The 18,354-nt window shown below is 46.5% G+C and overlaps 1 protein-coding gene across 3 annotated transcripts in view; it reads left to right on the top strand.

The window, feature by feature from the left end:
• Nucleotides 1-9,941: 9,941 nt before the first annotated feature.
• Nucleotides 9,942-18,354, top strand: part of POMT1 (protein O-mannosyltransferase 1) — a 145,040-nt gene continuing 136,627 nt past the window's right edge. For 2 of the 3 annotated variants that reach the window (XR_011268474.1, XM_069609292.1), the window contains exon 1: nt 9,942-10,074. Coding sequence is in view for 2 of the 3 variants with exons in the window: in XM_069609292.1 (XP_069465393.1) it covers nt 10,007-10,074 (68 nt within the window). In the remaining variant the exon portion in view is untranslated. The remainder of the gene's footprint in view (nt 10,075-18,354) is intronic. The other variant, XM_069609293.1, reaches the window with a different exon arrangement.

Raw genomic sequence — 18,354 nt, forward strand, 5'->3', positions numbered from 1 at the left:
GTCTGGTATGGGAGAGTGAGGAGTCTAAGTAGATGCCAAGAGTTTTTGTATCCTTAGACACTTTGATAATGTTCCCATCGATCGTAAATGATTTGTAGGCTGGGTCAAGATTACTTAGTTTGAAGTGGGAGCCAAGGATGAGAAGCTCTGTTTTTTCATCGTTGAGGCATAGCCTGTGATGAGCCATCTACGCCTGGATGGCTGAATAGACATCGTTGATAGCTTTAGAGTCAGTTGCATAGTCACCAGAGATGGGGATGAGTATCTGGGTGTCGTCAGCATAATTGGTGTATGAGACACCCAGATAGTCAAGTATGTCAAAGAGTGGTTTAGTAAACACGTTGTACAGTGTTGGGGATACACAGGATCCTTGTGGGACACCACACATGACTGGGGCTGGTTCAGCCGAAGCAGACGGGCAGAACACCCTCATAGTTCTGTTGGCCAGGAAAGAACTGATCCATGATGTGGCGGCATCAGAAAAGTGGGCAGCTGTTTTAAGATGGTGACAGAGAATGGGATGATCAACCAAATCAAAAGCAGCTGAAAGATCAAGAAGTAGGAGTGCAATCTTGCCCTTGTCTTTCAGATCCTCAATTTGTGTTTTTAGATCAATCAAGGCTGTCTCTGTCCCGTGTCTCGGTCGGAATCCTGATTGTCTTAGGCCTAGTAATTTGTTTGATTCGAGGTAGTCCTGGATTTGTAACTAGGCTGCCCTGTCCATGATTTTTAGAAGGAAGGGCACTGTAGTAACGGGCCTGTAGTTGGAAGGGTTGCACGGGTCGAGTGTGGGTTTTTTTGATTAGTGGGATGACCCAGGCATCCTTGAGGTTATCCGGGACGATACCAGTTTTGAATGAGGCATTTATAAAGGTGGTGCTGAAGGGAGCAAGATCATGCGCAGCCTCCTTGATGATGGGAGCCGGGCATGAGGCACCTTGACAGTTAGAAGGTTTAAGCTTCTTAATGATATTTTCAACTTCCCAGGTAGCAAGAGGTGTGAAGTTGAAAAGTTTGAATGAATGTTTTGGCATAGGGAGGTTGTGAGATGGAGAATTAATTGGGGAGTCAGAGAGATTGTTCTTTTTAGTGTTAATTTTGGCTTGTAGCGTAGAAATGTTATCTAAAAATGCCTTTTGAATGTTAGTACACCAGGCGGTGTCAGGGGTGCAGGAGTCCAATGGGGCTACTAGAGACTCTAATTCCTTGAGGATTTTGAAGAGTTCTTTTGTGTTAGATTGTGCCAGCAGAATATGTTTATTGTACACATGCGGGGCACCTCCATGTCAATAGTTGAGGACCGCAAAGAGTTTGTGTAGAACTGTGGCCCAGCAAGGGCGTCGAGTAGTCCGGCGTGTCTATGGTCGTTGGGTGGCGGGAAACCCACCGGCGGATGCTCCTCGGTGCATCGACGGCCTGGCCTTCTCTGGCGGGATAAGGCGGGCAGTGGTGCGGACGAGCGTGTCCGTGAAACAAAAGTCTTAGGCAAAGGAGCGTTTGGCTCCGGTCGTCGTCAGCACGGCATCAAGCAGTCCCCTCTTCTGGGCAACACGGCTTCGACGGGCCTCCAGCAGTTACAGCAAACCTGCGAACCCTGGTCGACGACGGTGGATGGAATGTCCGGTGCTGGTCTTTATTCTCCTCAGCGGTCCCAGTCTCCGGTCAGCAGCCTTTCGAGGGTCTAACTTCCAGGGCGCTTCGGCAAAGGTTAGCGGTGCTCGATGGTCCCTCGGAGCTTGGGAATAGGGTGCCTAACCAGGTCCTCTCTTGGATCAGTCTCGACGGCTTTTGGATTTCGGCAAAGGGAGACAGCAGTTAACCTTCTTCTTCAGGCTCGGCTTCGAGATTAAGCACCAGTTTCAACTTCAGCTTCTGAACAAATTCTAGCAGTGAGAGGCCCCCAGATATACTAGTTGATCTCCCGTTCATTCTGCTGGGTCACACTCAGGCGCCCAATCACTCAGAAGGGCATTCAGCAGTCAGTCAGCCAATCAGGCATACAGTGCATTCAGGCCATACTCCTCCCTCTCAGACACTCACAACAAGGAATGTGCATTGGGATAAGTAGCCAGCCATTCAACACTACACACTGCATTCATACCAGTTTTGGGCAGGGCTGTCTCAGTGATTGTGTCAAACACCAGAAACCAGACATTCACAACAAGAAGTGCATATTGGTCACACACGCCATTCACCCAGGTCCCACCCACAGGGTGTACCCACAACATACAGTCACTGGGAAGTCTCCAGCCAGTCTGGCCTGGACTTCACAGCAACACCATATATGGAACTTCCACCTAACAGGCAGTCAGGGGGAAGGGACAGAGTCAGGGCTTCCCAGGACTTTGGGAAAACAAAGTAACATGCAATAGAAAGCAAGAGGCCACAGGGGCCATCTTGTTTCCTTTCAGGAATCAACTGATTCCAATGCCAGGGCCTGGTTATCCCAAAATGGAGGATACTCAGAGCACCTGTCAAATTCAGCATGGAGCTGCCACCAGCCCATACCCTGCTCTGCGGGCCACACACAGGTGCCCGAAAACATACACTAGGGCCACAGGGTTGCACCCCCACCCATGGGTGCCATAGGGGTATCCCATGGGTCTGTACACCAAACCAAAAACAGGAAGAGCTGCACTGCCAGGAGTCCCACATGGACTCCTGGGCAGAAAACAATACAGAACACAAATTAAAAAGGACTACAGGACAAGGACAGGGAGGCCCTGTCCCTCTAATGCATTTCCAGCATCCCAACCACTGAGCTAGATGTTTGAAATTGGCTATATAGGTCAGAACGTCATATGTTTCCTGGCGGATATCGGTCAACTGTTCTTGAGCAGAAATAGTCAACTCTTGACGTCCAAAAATACCTTGAATACTGTTGGCAAATGCTGGATAAGAATTCAGGATCTGATTGTTCGTTGCTACCAATGTAGTAGCCCATGCAAGAGCCCCTCCTGTAAGATTAGAGACCATGAAGTTGACCTTTGATCGGTCTGTAGGAAATAATGTAGGCTTCAAAGTGGATTGCACTACACACTCCTCTAGGAACTCCTTCAATCTTTTGTGGTTACCATCAAACGTCACCCCCTTTGAAGGCAATAGGGGTAATTCTGCCATTGAAGGAGCGGAAGCGACCAACTGCCGTAAGGTCGCACTCTCATTCTTGAGAAGTTCGACCTCCTCCGTGAGGTCCTGCAATGCTGATAGAACCTGTTGAATCTGTGGGTCCATTTGTCTTTTCTATTTATTTATTTTTGCGGGCGTCCCTTACTATTACAACTACAACTACACTCTCGCCAGGTATAAGAAAGAAGACTCACTTGTGGTCTTGTGTAGTCAGGCCCGTTGGTTGCAGAAATGCCGTGAGAAGGACTGTCCCTCTCTGACTCCTGAGCCCCATAGGAACAAGGGCGACAAAGGGAACAGAAAGGGTCAAGCCCCAATATAGGGAAAACCCCAGTGAACGGGAAAAACCCTGTTTGTAGATCTTCTTGAGAACAGCGTTTCAGCCAAGGCCAGAGACAATCTGTAATCTCCAATGTTTGTTCTTATCGTGGCCACAGATGGAGTAAAGATCCTTAGCTGGTGTACAATCCAAGGAACCCACAGCATTTTCGAGAGACCATGTACAGCCGTGTAGCAATGAAAACAAACGATGCTGGTTTGAAGGCGAGATGGCCACGGGTGGCAAAGACAGTCGCAGGATGTTTGAATTCTTCTTTGATGTTACGAGCAGCCCTCACAGGAGAAAGAGAGCAGCCGCGGGTGCAAAGAGTCCAAACAACACTGGAGGAGGCGAAGTAACACATCGGAGCACAGAGGGAGCAGGATGGAAAGAAGAGGGAAAGAAGGGAAACCTGAGGAGAGAGAAAAGCACGGAGGAGATGTGCACGGGGGCACGTTAGGAAAAGAAGCAGCAAGTTTCACTCGGCAGCAAGAATGCAGCAAGGTCAGCGTTAGCTCAGAGAAGCAAGAAGCGACGCGCTTACCTGGCGGCTCACATTAGTTAAATAGAATGCCAGAAGTCTCCTGACTCTCGAGTGCCATCTTGGAATAGACTAGTGAGTTACATGAGAAAACACACCACGCCGGCGCTATCTTGGATATCCCAATATGCAATAAGGATGTCTTTTCCTTCACTTATGCAATATGGACCAGGTGTTTGAGGTAGTCCTAACAGACGGATGATTGTGAAGCTAAGGGAAGTGAATCCCATATCGTAAAAGTTGAATGAAAAAAGGTACGATTGATAGATTTGGAAGCGTGCACCCGAACGAGGGATGCTGACAAACGGATGTGCAGTCCAAAGTCCCGAAATACAGTGTGTTGTCAAGAGTGAACCCAGTAGAGGGATGTCCACAGTGAACTGTTGAAAAGGACTTTAAGATTCGTGAAAGTCACAAGGAAAATTGTGTTGACAGCCATAGTGAACCCGGCGGAGGGAGGCTGACAATTAAGAAGGGTCCAAGCCCGGAAGAGGGTGAATCCGGGGTAAAAAATATCCCCCAATGCATATGTGAAAAGGAATTCTTTGTTTATTATTTGAATACATTAGGCCCATGGCAGCAAGAGACTTTTTGGTAGAAAAGAGACTTAACCACCAAAAGCCCTTATTGCTGAAAGCAGAACTGTTAGCTCGTGTTGGGAAAGCTGGAGCATGTGCTGTGCTACCTTGTTCTACCTTGTCCCGTGCTCAAAACATGGGGAAGGGAGACCTCAAGTACCGCCTCCTGACTTATTATTTGTGAACAACTTCCGTATTTCTTAAGAATATAGGCTCTTTTATTTGACAACACCACCACTGGGACTGCCTTATTATTATTTGATGGCTGTAGCTTGCTCCCATCTTAGATTTAGATTAGGCATTTTCCAACCCGCATATACAGTTTAATAAACACCCTTGAGCTGTGATCACTTGTGTACTGTCTTTACTGTTGCCACCATGAGTTCCGTGCATATGGAATTGATAGTAGGACAAAACCTTTTCCTCTCCTCAGTCCTTTAATTAAACCTTTGTGAGGGCTTTCAAGCACAAAGACAAAAAGGTCTCAAAATAGGAGCCATAAAGCCAAAGCATTGTAATAGATTGCATTGTGCTTGAAATATGACTTCCAGTTTTTGGATCCTCAGAAGCATTCTTGAACATTGAGATTGTATTTTTATTTTCCTGGAACTTCTCTGAGACCCTCTCTCCTCTTTATTTGGCCAGATTAGGACGTATAAATGCAGTTGCTACGTTGTCTTTTGGATTGCATGCAACTTTGAAAACACAAAGGCAGGAGAGCATCAACTTGTTTCTTAGCAAACTCTTCAATTGCATTTTATTTATCAAGGAAGTGGTTTACTCCCATTATTATAGTCCTAGAAGCCTTTACTTAAAAAAAATATGGATAATCTTCCCAATAGTTTATTCCTGGAATTGTATTTCTTTCATCTATGAAATATACACAGCCCAAGCCATACAGTCCTCCTAAAAACAACCTCTACAAGGCTATCCTCTGACTATGCTATTCTAGTACACACTGTTAAGCTAACAGCCCTCTCCTGACATCTACCCCTAAATGCCTCGTCTTGGGTGACTTCCACATCCACCTTGACTCCTCAATCCTCAATCATGGTGTCCACTCCCTTCTGTGACAGCTGCACCTTGCTCTCCCTATCCATTCTCCCCTCTGGTCCTACCCAATCAGCTGGACACAACCTCAATGCCTTCATCCACACTGATCTTCTGCTCTACGCCCCCCTCGCCACACTGCTCTTGTGGTCAGACCACTTTCTCCTCTCCTCTCCTCTCACCTGGGTCATATTGGCCCTCTGACTGCACCTTCCCCAGCTCTGCCAAACTCATTCACAGACATCCGTCCAACGAAACGAGTGTCAGTTGCTGCCTTCCCATCCACCTTCATCCCCTATCTTCTCCCACTGCAGACTCAACCTCTGACTCTGCTCTCAGCAACCTCCATCTCACCATCACTAACACTCTCGACCCAGTCATGAGGATCCGCCTGAAACATGCCACCAAGCATGACACTTGGTATGATTCTGATCTAGCAGGCTGAAACGCAAGTGCAGAGCTGTGGAACGGAAGTGGCAGACCTTCTGACAAACTGGCCTGTCGCCTTCTCCAAAGGCAATATCTTCACTCCATTTGCTCCAAGAAGAGGGCCCACATCCAGGCTCGTGTCTCTGGAGCATCCAACAACACAGCCAAACTCTTTAAAATCTGCAAGGAACTAGCCAATCCCTCTGTAGTCTCCAACTCACCTCTTCCCTCCCATGCCCTCTGCGCTGCACTGGCCACCCACTTCAATGCAAAAACTCAGGACATCCTGAGTACATGTTCTTTCTCCCCCTCCTCCCATCCCCCTGCTACCCCTGGCCTCTCATCCTCTCTCAACCATTCTCTCCTATCACATCAGATGAGGTCACTAGAGTTATCCACTCTATAAAGGACTCATCCAAACCGGTCTCCCCCTGTTCTTCCAGAACTTTTAAGGACAACATTGGATCCATTGCCCCTACACTTGCTGATTGCTGCAATCACTCTCTTGCTACCGGGTCTTTCCCCTCTTTCCTCAATCATTCCCTTGTGTGCCCTCTCCTGAAAAAGCCTTCTGGTGACCCCACGTGTCTGGCTAACTACTTCCCCATCTCTATCACTCCCTTCCTTGGGAAACCTCAGGAGAAGCTGGTCTCCCTCCAACTGACCCAGCATACTGAGCTCGTTGGTTGCCTACTTGACCACCAATCTGGATTCCGAGCATCGAGAGGCACATAAACTGCTCTTCTGAACACAAATGAAGAACTGTTCGCATCTCTTAACTCTTAACTCACTCGCTGTTCTCATTCTACTTGATCTCTCCTCTGCATTTGATACGGTCAACCACTCCATCCTCATAAAACTGCTCCCTGATGCCCTTGGTACTCTGAGCGTGCACTGGTATGGCTGACCTCCTTCCTCACGGACTGTCCCTCCCAGGTTATTCTGGGCTCTTTCTCTTTTCCCACTTCCATCTTCACCTGCAGTGTTCTCCAGGGCTCCAACCTTTCACCCGGGCTCTTTAACGTCTATCTTGCCAGCTTGCTCACCTTATTGCCACTTTCTCCCCTCACTTTCAGTGTTATGCAGGCGACACCCAACTCTTCTTCAAACTTCCCTCTGATCTTCTCCTCCCTTCCTCTACCATTCCTGACTGCCTATCTGCCATGCAGTCCTGATGTGCCTCTAATGATCTCTGCCTCAATGCCAGCAAGACTGAGATCCTTCCTATTGGGACTCCTGCTCCTCTTTCCTCCCTTCACTCTGGACAACCTCTATGGGGTCTCCCCCTCCCCCTTCTCCTTCATCTGAAGCCAGAAACCTTGCAGTCATCCCCAGGGTGTCATGGAGAAGGGCGATCAGGATGTTATGGGTTACTGTGTCGAAAGCAGAGGAGATGTCAAGAAGAATGAGGACAGAGGGAGAGTTAGTCAAGATTTGAGAGTAGGTCTTCATAGGTGTTCAGAAGGGCAGTTTCCGTGCCTCTGGATGCTCTGAAGCCACATGGTCATGGAGAAACCAACAGATTCAGTGAGGAGGGTAAGCTGAGAGATAGCCAACTTCTCCAGGAGTTTTCCCAGGAAGGGAGTGATGGAGATCGGGCGGTAATTTGTCAGAATGGAAGGGTCGGCAGAAGGTTTTTTCAGCAGAGGGTGCACAAGAGTGCTTGAGAGAAATGGGGGAAACTCCAGTGATGAAGGAGAGGTTACAGAAGTCTGCCAAGGCTGGAGCGATGTCCTGTGTTTTGGTGGTGAAGTGTGCAGCCAGGGCCGAGCAGAGGGCCTGGTGGGTGCAGTAGAGGATGAAGCTGCCGTAGGGTTGGCCAGTTCCTTGTAGACTTTGAAAAGTTTGGCCGTGTTGTTTGATGCTTCGGAGATGCAGGCTTGAATATGGACTCTCTTTTTGGACCTCATAAGGAGTCTGTATTGCCTTTTAAGAAGGAGGCAGGCCAGCTTGTCAGAGGGTGCATCTGAGGATCCCGACTTCCGTTCTGCTGCTGTGCACTTGCGTTTAAGGGCAGCTAGATCAGAGTCATACCAAGAGTTGCACTTTTTGGCAGGCTTCAGTCAGACCTTCATGACAGGAGTGTTGGAGATGGAAAGGTGAAGGTTAGAGAGGGCTGTGTCATGTAACAGGAAGCCATTTTAAATGTGTCAAGTAAAAAGACAAATGAATATTAGAATTCAACTGTAAAATAACCCCAACAGATGAGTGGATAATATGTCGAAGAGGAAACAAAGAACATTTAGGGAGGCCAACAAGAAAAGAAAAACAATAATACAGCCGAGGACACAAATATCATTTGTAGAAGTCATTTTGTATAAGAAAAGTTTACAATGACAAATCATTTTGAAATGATATAGCTGGAAATGATAGAAATGATAAACAACAGTGATTTGATGTTGAAAAGCAAGAGAAGAATCAAAGGTGAACCCACGATTATGGGCTGAAGAAGATAGTTATTTGGACAAGGAGAAAATGAATAGATTGAGATATAACAGAGGTAGGATAAAAAGATAGATAATGGACACCATTCAAGATTCACAGTCAGGTTGATATTGAGATAACTGTTGATACAACACTTCAGCAAAGTAAGGAAAAGAAAAGGAAATGTGTGTGTCATCCACCTAAAGATGAGCTTGAAAAAATAAGTGATGCCAATGAAATAGTATACAAAGTAAATAAAGGTGTCCACGTACTGAACTTTGAAGTCTGCTAAAAGACACGGAATGCGAAGGGGACGTTATTCCTTGCTGAGAAACCAGAAAGAATGAATACATAAATAGTATGGCTACCTCGTCTAAAGAGAACCAGAATTACTAAAAGAAGAAAGACGAATAGAATGATCAACAGTATTAAATGCAGAAGACAGATCCAAAAGTACCATAGATATAAGCATAAAGAGCAAGAATTGCTGTTTTCGTTGAATGCCCAGGATGAAAGCCAGATTGCAAAGAAGGTAAAAAGGCGATGAGAACTAAGGTAGGTTGCAACTTGAGAATAGATAACTCTTTTTAAAAGTTCAAACAAATAAAGCAAAAGAGCGAGAAGCTGGAAATTGTTTTTGAACACAACACAGTAGTCTTGAACTACATGTTATCTCATGGTACACTATTTATGAGACAGAATTGCTGTTTAGTTAAACATTAATGTGTTGTTTCTGGTCATTGCAGAAGATTAGGAGTTAAATCGGTGACCTTTAAATGCACCACCAGACCCTATTTTTCAAAAATGCCTTCAGGGGATTCAGCCTCCAGACATGGTTCTCGTAGTGGGGTTGGCACAATTGCCTGATTAGGAGCACCTGGGTATTGACGCAGCGCCTATTATTGTGTTGAGGCGCTGCCACTTGCCAGCACCCCCACTCTGATGATAAGGGTTCCAGCGCCAGTGCTCTTATCAGAGAAGTTTGTCAACATTTGGGTTGCTCTTCTTTACCCTGGAAGGGTAATGTGGGAAGTTAAGAACAGCTCAGGTTTGCCCTGAAAGGGACAGCTGGGACGTGGGCACGTGGTGTGCAAAAGCTCTTTGCAGGGGTGCAGAGCCGGCTGCAGGAGCGCCTGTGCCCACAATCAGCAGCGCGCCCTGCAAGACGGCCAGCGACTGGTCAATGGGGGAAGCGGGATCCAAAAGCGCCACTTGCGGCCACTAGATGGAGGCAAAGACCACGGAAAGGCCCGTGCTGCTGCGCTTGGCATAGAGCCCTTTCAGCTTCTCATCTGCCGTGTGGAATCCTTCTACGTGGAAACGTCACGACGCCTTAAAGGCATTTCAGGAAAAACGTGAAATGCGTCGGACGCCTTAAAGGCATTTCAGGAAAAACGTGAAATGCGTCGGGACGCCTTAAAGGCATTTCAGGAAAAACGTGAAATGCGTCGGGACGCCTTAAAGGCATTTCAGAAAGTGTCGGCAAACAACGCTATCAGGTCCCATAGGGACTTTAAATGTGTGTTTCAATAGACAATGAGAGCCACACAAGGCCCCCCTTTTAGCATAGCAGGCGCTTCTTTTCAGTTTCCAGGCGGCATCGGGTGAGTGCATGCGGCCCAGGGCTTGTGATGAATTTCATATGCATTTATTTATTTATTTATTCATATTTGTAGAGCGCACAGCAGCCCTCGGGCGTTTCTCACCCCTATGCTGTTATGTTATGTTGGTAAGAGGAGCCCCTTTTGCAACCTATGGAAATGCACGCTGAAGTCAGAGGCTGCAGCTGGAGCCGTCACTCCTGGTGCTCACCCCATGTGGAAATGAAACATTCTAAGTGCGTGACTTTCTAAACATCTGGTTTTGAAATTAATCAGGGCAGCCTGTTGTTCGTGCTCTGGAATGCTCAGTAACTGCTGTGCAGCTGCTACACAGACCGTGGTCTGGTGTAAGTGACATATATACATACATACATACATATGTCACTTAAACCAGTATATATAGTCACTTACACCAGACCACGGTCTGTGTAATATCTGCACCGCCTAATGATTGCAGACGTGTACTGTCTCCAGTTCCGATGCCTACTTAAATAAATAAACGATTCCCCAGGGCTAATGTCTCCAGAGCTGGCACTTCCTCTGGGTCTAATGACCCTTCTGTAGATCATAGCTGCAGGCACAGTGTCTCTTCTAGGTCTTATGGCTGCAAACACAGAAACAACAAACCGATGAATATCAGCAGACACTACCTTCTGTATCCCTAATGGTAGATGCCCATCACATCCTCTGGCTGGAGTGAATGAGTGCAGAGACAATACCTGCCCTGGACCTTATGACTTCCCATACAGCACATACCTGCTCATAAGCTACTTCTGACAATACCTGCCCTTGGGCAAATCATTACACAGTCTGTGATACCGACTCCAGACACAGTACCAGCCCTGGAACTAATGACGTTCGATAGAGTACCTGCTAATCCATTACATGTGACCGAATACCTGCCCTGGGGCTTATAACCACAGACACAATACCTGCTCTGCGAGAATGATGGCATGCACAGTACCTACTCGGGGGCTAAACATTCCAGTCGCAGTATCTGCTCTGGAGCTAATTGTATTTAACACAATACCTGCTCATGAGTAAATCTGGGGTTAATGACTGCAGAAACAGTCGAAACCCTATGCACCCTTTCCTTCTCGTGTGTCCTTTCCCATTCCTAATTCCCCTCCGACACCTCGAACCACACTCTCTGAAATGAACATACAGCATAAAGAAGTGATCAGTAGGGATAAACCATTGTGCCACAATTTTCAAAACGCGTTATGTTCAACTGATGGCATGCTCATACACTTCACTGAACCGTGCACAAAGGTCATTTAAATGTGTGCATCATAGTTGTGCACATTGAGTTGCTTTTTTCCCAACAAATGCACAACTGCGTAAGGCAGAGGGTGGAAATGGGGTTCTGGGCATTTTCAAGTAAATCCCGATTTTCAAAAGAGATGCACTTTTCAAAGTACAGGGAAAAACACATTTCCCTGTGCCTATTTGGAACAGGTGCAGGGGGATATAAAATCTATGGGAAGGTCACTTCTGATTCTTGCATGCAACGAGTGAGTGAATGCTGTGTGTGAATAAGCAAGTTAATGTTGGGTCAAAGAATGTGTTTGTGCTTGGCCAGGGAGCTGATTTTGGCTGGTGAAGGCAGCACAGTAACAATTCACTTCTTTTATTTTTTTTTTTAATGTATTTGTTTGCCATTTTCAACAGTAAGAACACGTGTAAACCCCTCCCTGTCCCTTCTCGCCCCCTGCTTCCTGTGTGTAGCGAGTAATCGCACCAGCTCCAGCAATCTCCTTTTCCTCTGGCACCATGCAGCCCGCGAGTTCCGCTGCAGGTGATGCAGGACAATGTCCCAGTGAATTGAATAGGTCACCCACTCCAGTGCCGCCAAGTTCCAGATTTTACTAACCCATTTGTGTTCTGTGGGGGCAGTTTTTTGTTTCCGCTTGTGTACCACCACAAGCGTTGCCGCCACTATTAGGATGATGTATGTCTTTCTTTGAGCTTTCGTAGATTTTCCAGAACCCCGCCCATTCCCAGGATGGCCATCCCTGTGTTGTCTGGCATCTGACTCCAAAAAATATTATTCATCGCTGCACAGATCATGTTCCAATAAGGCTGTATGACTGGGCATTCCCACCAGATATGCTTCCACAATCGCAGTTCCCCACATCCCTTCCAGCAGAGCGCTGATGCAGTTGGGTAGAATTTATGTAGATTTTCTGGGGGGAGATATCAGTGGGACGTTATCTTAACCTGCATCTCTTGAATCTGGATGGCCTGCGTGCGCTTGCATATATCTGCCCAAAACTGAGTCCAAAGTTCCCCCTCCAGCAGCTGCCCCACAACAGGTTCCCACTGCTTCATATAGTGCCATGCCTGGCTCCTTGCCCCTTCTGCTATATTCCCATATAACACTCCTACCAAACGCCTATCGCCTTGTCAATCGTTACGAAGCATTCAAATGGGGTGTGGTCCCTGGTGGCCGCTGACCTGACCATTGGGTTCGTAAGCCAGTGCCTCAGTTGAGAATAGCGATACCCCCCCCCCCCGCTCATCTGGCCCAAAGTGCTGCTTGCACTGTGCAAAGGATTTGATGTTCTGACCCGAGAACATGTCACGTAGTCTGCAGCACCCTGCCACCTCCCACCCGTTGAAGTTACCCCTTTCCATACTCTGTGTGAACTGGGGATTCCTAGCGGGGAGGGGAAGGTGGTCCAGTTCACCCTCTGCACCAGCTCATCCCATGAATTCCCCCACTAGGGCCCCTATCCTGCTATATTACAGGTTTGCAATTCTATCCCCCTTGGGTCGCCACGGCACCCCGTCCAGCAGCGAACCCACCCTCACTTTGTCCATTTGACACCAGACCTTCCCGCGATCTCTCCTGAACCAATCTGCAAGGAAATGGAGGTGGAAGTTGGGCGCTCACAGCCATCCCTTGCTTCTGGGAGACATTAGCATCTTTATAGCTACCCTGGGTCTCTTGGGGTTCCAAATACATGACCCCACATGTTTTTGAAGGGTCCTGAAGAAACCTTGGGTATCCCCCACCAGCAGGGCTGTGAAATAGTACAGGAATTTTGAGGGCATTTATTCTCCCCATCCAGGATATTGATAAGGTCACCCATTCCGGCAAAAGCAAGTGCAGCTTTTGCGCTTTAGGCACGTAGTTAGCATGGTAAAGAGCACCCAGAGAACCAGTAATCTGGACCCCCAAATATCTAATGCAAGTTTCTGCCCATCTATAGGGTACTATAATACCCTGCAGTTCCTGAACCTTTTCTGAGGGGGCGGTCAAGTTTAATAACTCTGACTTGTGGGCATTTATTTTTAACCCTGCCACCTTCCCAAAGAGAAGAAGTTTCCGCTAGATCTCTGGCAATGAGGTTTCCGGGAGCATGTCATCAGCCAACAATGCGACTCTATGCTCCTTGCCCCCAAAGGGAATCCCCCCTAATATCCGGGGAGGCCCAATACTGGCTAAGAGCGACTTCAGGTGGATGGCAAATAAGAGTGGGGAGAGCAGGCAACCCTGCTTAGTGTCTCGTTAGACCATGGTCCTCTGCGAAAGTTGCCCGTTGATTGCCAGGCGCAAGGAGGGAGTTCGGTAGCTGGTTCTTACCATTGAAAGGAATTTAGAACCAAATCCCATAGCCTCCATGGTATGAAAGAGGAATGGCCATTCAACGCGGTTCAAGGCCTTCTCAGCATCCAACGCTAGTATAACCTTGGTGTTGATCTTTGTATCTAGATTAATGAGAGCAATCGGCCGGTACGAACTAGATAGTGACATCCTTACCCGGCTTTGGGAACAGCACACCCACGGCTTCTTCCATTGTCGGGGTGATACACACTGCCACCCCCCACCCCCTCGACTCCCCCAAGAGTCGACGATTTGGTCTGAGTGCATGATCAGTGTCTCTCTAAAGGTTTTGTAGAAACACGCTGGAAAACCATCCGGGCCCGTGGCCTTTCCTGATGGCAAGGCAGCTATAGCCACCCTTACTTCTTCAGGAGTAATGTCGCCCTCAGTTTCTTCCCGTTCTTGAGTAGTAATCTTCGGGAGTGGGCACTGGGACAGGTATTCCCTTTCGGCTCCCTCCTCAGGGGTATCTGATGTGTACAGAGATGAATAATATTCAGTGAAGATGGGAATGATGCCAGGTAGAACAGTGCTTTCTTGCCCCCTGCCTTTATTTTAAGGATTGTCCTCAGCGCTTCTTTTTCCCTAATAAACTTTGCTCACAGGCGATCCGCCTTATTGGCTCTGACAAAATACCTCTGTTGGAGGTAGAGCAATGAACGCTCTGCAGCTCTAGTCTGCAAAACATCTACTTACCCCTTTATCAGCCGATATTTCCATTGCACAGTACTCCCCGCGTTTTTTGCCCTTTGATCCATTATTTGTTTGTTTATTTTATTTCTAATACCGCGCCACATGCCCATGGGCCTCAGGGCCCACAAGTGACAAAACAAGACCAACAAAAACAGATTTAAGAGCTAATGGCCGAGAGAAAAGGTGCCTTATTTGTTTGTTTATTTATTTGTAATGCGCACCAGACCCGGAGGTATCAGACGGGGTACCCTAAATATGGCCTAGATTAAAGTTGAACAGGTATGTTTTGACTGCCCTTTTGAATGCCGGCAAGGAATTGGAGACTCTGGTAGGTAATGGAAGAGCATGCATTCCAAACCTTAGGAGCTGGTACTGGAAAGCTAACTCCTCCAAACTTAGCCCGCAGGAAGCGAGGCTGCTTGAATCCATAGTTGTCACTATAATGGAAAGATCACAGTGGTTGATCAACCGTAAGCCGTTCTGAAAGATAGACGGGGGCGATCGAGGTCCAGCATTTACAAGATAATTCCAAGATGAACATATGTCAGTTACAAGGAATATTCTCAGTTTGTGCATGCAAGGGAATGTTTACCGATGTATTTTCAGCAATTTCCACTAGTATTTCTTTGGTCCTAGCTCTGAATTTCTTTCTTACTTTTCTTAGTTCTGATTTTGTTGAAAAGTTTGTGTTCTAGCCTGGGTTTTCTCGATTATTTCATAAAACCTTTTTTTATTTCTGAAAGATGAATTATTTTATGTAAATACTCTGTATATGTTGAATTGATATGCGATTTATGTATCTTCCTCTTTTGTATATGCTTTTATGGGAATATCGATTGTTTTAGTTTCAATATTACTCTGTATCGGTTTTTTGTTTGTTTTCTTTTCTAATGAAGCATGTTGTGTAATGTTTCTTGTAAACTATATATGCAACAATTTAAAAAAAAAGAAAATGGAAACAAAAGCCAAGATCTTGTGCAAAATCCTGTGCTTAACGGGCAGCCAGTGCAGTGTCCTCCTGGAATCAGAAATGTGATCCCGTTTAAGGAGACCATTATTCTGTGTGGTCTGGAGAGCTACCAGGTTAGTTTGTGTTGTCCCACAAAAAAAAAAAGACTATTACAGTAGTCAAGCCTTGTGTCGATTATGGCAGATGCTAGGATAGATCTATTGTTGAATGAGATGTCAAGTCTGAATTGATTGAGTATCCTTAGCACGTAGCCACATGAGCATGTGTGTGACACGAGTCTTCATTTTAAGTTCTGCATCTAACACCTAGTGCTTTGACACAATCTGTAACCCTAATCTGATTATTTGAAATATTGAAATTCTTATAGGATGTATAAAGTTTCTTAAGTCTCTGCCTGGTGGCCACAATAAGAAGCTCTGCCTTAGTGTCATTCAGAGTCAAATAATGTGAGACCATCCATGTTAGTATTGCGGCATAGACGCATAGACACTATTCAAAGTGCCAGAATCCTTATCATAATTGCCTACAAGTTCAGATACCACCTGGGTGTCATCAGCATAGTTGGTGTATCCAGTAGGTCAAGCAGTGGCCTTGAATAGATATTAAAGAGAGATGGCGAAATGCAGGATCCCTGTTGGACTCCCGCATTAACGACATCTGGAGAAATGCAGGATCCCTGTGGGACTCCCGTATTAACGACATCTGGAGAAATGCAGGATGCCTGTTGGACTCCCGCATTGACATCTGGAGAAATGCAGGATGCCTGTGGGACTCCCGCATTAACGACATCTGGAGAAATGCAGGATGCCTGTGGGACTCCGTAATTATTGACATCTGGAGAAATGCAGGATGCCTGTGGGACTCCGTAATTAACGACATCTGGAGATGATTGGACATTGTCCACCGCCACTCTTGAAAGTCGAGGGCCGAGGAAGGAGGAGATCCAATCTGACGCCTTGATGGTGCAGTCCGCTATATTCTTCAACCAATCGACAAGAATGGAATGATCGACCAGGTCAAAGGCCGCAGAGAGATTCAACAGCATCAGTAATGCTGGACTCCCACTTTCATTTATGCCAGTCAGAGTTGTGTTGAGGTCCAAGAGGGCAGTTTCTGTCCCGTGCCTTGCTCTAAATCCGGACTGATGTGTAATTGTTTATTTATACAGCACTTATACACAGGTGGAGTGCTTCAAAGCGCTTCAAGGCAGGAAGGGAACAAGGGAATAAGTAGTCATTTTTAGGCCTTGAAGTTTCCGAATGATCTAAACAGAGAAACTAGCATATTAGGCCATACTGCATTTCTCCTAGTGCAAGTGCATGAGTGTTACAGTTGTGACCAAGTTAGAGAGGGGAAACAAAAAAAGGTGGGGGGGTGGATAGGACAGATGAACTTACTAGTCCTAGTACATTTAGGTCATGCATGCATACAAACGGTGGTGTGAGGAAGGGAGTTTGGGGAGGAACAAACGCGACCAGTCCATCAGGGCCCTGGGTTAAGTTCAGCGAGGTTGTCCCGCTCATGGAGCATAAGCTGAAAGTGCAGTAATTCTGAACTTAGTGCGGCGGCCCGGAGGCAAACGTAAAGGACTGGCGGGGGAGCCTGGGACCTGTCAGGCTCTGGAGGTTAACCATGCAACTAGTCTGCAAAAACTGAACAGAGTTAGGCAGGAGAAGGAGGGTGGAGAGAAAAAGAACGGAGGTTAGCAGGGGAGAGGGAGTGAGAAGGAGGAAGAGAAGGGCAAGGTCTTGAGGAGTTTCCGGAACTTAAGGTGCTCCAGCTCAAGAACGGATTCCTAAAATGTTGTTTCTTTCAAGACAATCCTGAAACTGAAGATTGGGCACCTTGTCCAAGCTTTTGAGCAAAAAAGGCACGTTGGTCATGAGACAATAGTTCTTCGCTAGGGAGGGATCTAAGGCACTTTTGTTCAGTAAGGGGGTGACCCACACCTCCTGCAACCATGCCATTACTAAATGAGAGATTGACCATTCTAGTGATCCATGATGTCAAAAGAGTGATTCCTTAAGGATGGCGGCTGGGCATATGTCTCCATTACATGCCATGGGTTTAAGGTTAGTGATTATTTTAGGGATTTCTTCTTCCGTACATTGTTTGAAGCTTAATATGGGTATCTGGGACCTGGTATTGATGGTGTTTGGGAGAGGCCTGTTGTCTGATATGGCGTTGAGCTTCAGTTGCTGTATTTTTTCCTGATGACCGAGAATTGTATTTGAAAATTTGTCTTGAATCGTTTGGCACCAGGCTGTGTATTGATTGATGGCCTGTTTGTTTACATTTTTTACTTCGATTTCCTTCATAGCTCTGTACAGCTCGCTAGAGCTAGATGTCGCGTTACTAATCCTAGAGTTGTAATATTTTGATTTTGCCTCAGTGATGATTGCCTTAAAATTCTTAACTGCAGCTTGTAGTTTCTAACGGTCTGAGTGGAAGGATTTTTCCGCCATTCTCTTTCTAGTTCCCTTTTCTTTGGGTGTGACTGAAGCACATCCTCATTAAGCCAAGTGTCCTTTAAGGTATCGGGTTTAATTATTTTATTGTTTTCTGGGGCTAAAGTTTCTATAGCAGCAGATATGACAGATGACAAATGAGCGAGCAGAACAGTGACGTTTTCCAATGATTCTGGGGGAAGTAAGTTCATTTACAAAAAGGAATTGAATTTGGATTGAGTCACATTCTCAAAATTGCGGCTCATTTTATGGCTTCTTGGCAATGTGTCCAGACGAACAGGTGCCTCTGGGAGACATACTGTAAAGTTGATCAGAAAATGGTCAGACCATGGACATTTAGAACAAGTGGTGTTCAGAACGTTCAGCTGATGCGTCAAAACCCAATCAATGGTATGTCCATTCCTATGTGTGGGTTCTTTCATCCATTGGGTAGAATGACCGCATTCAGTCCTGAAATTAATGAATTAGCTAGTATGCCTAGTTTGCCCTCTGCCCAGTAATTCAAGTCACCTAGAATAATAATTAGTGATGTGGGCTTGGTT

The sequence above is a fragment of the Ambystoma mexicanum genome, chromosome 8 (assembly GCF_040938575.1).
Source record: "Ambystoma mexicanum isolate Mex_15411 chromosome 8, UKY_AmexF1_1, whole genome shotgun sequence".
Lineage (NCBI taxonomy): Eukaryota > Metazoa > Chordata > Amphibia > Caudata > Ambystomatidae > Ambystoma > Ambystoma mexicanum.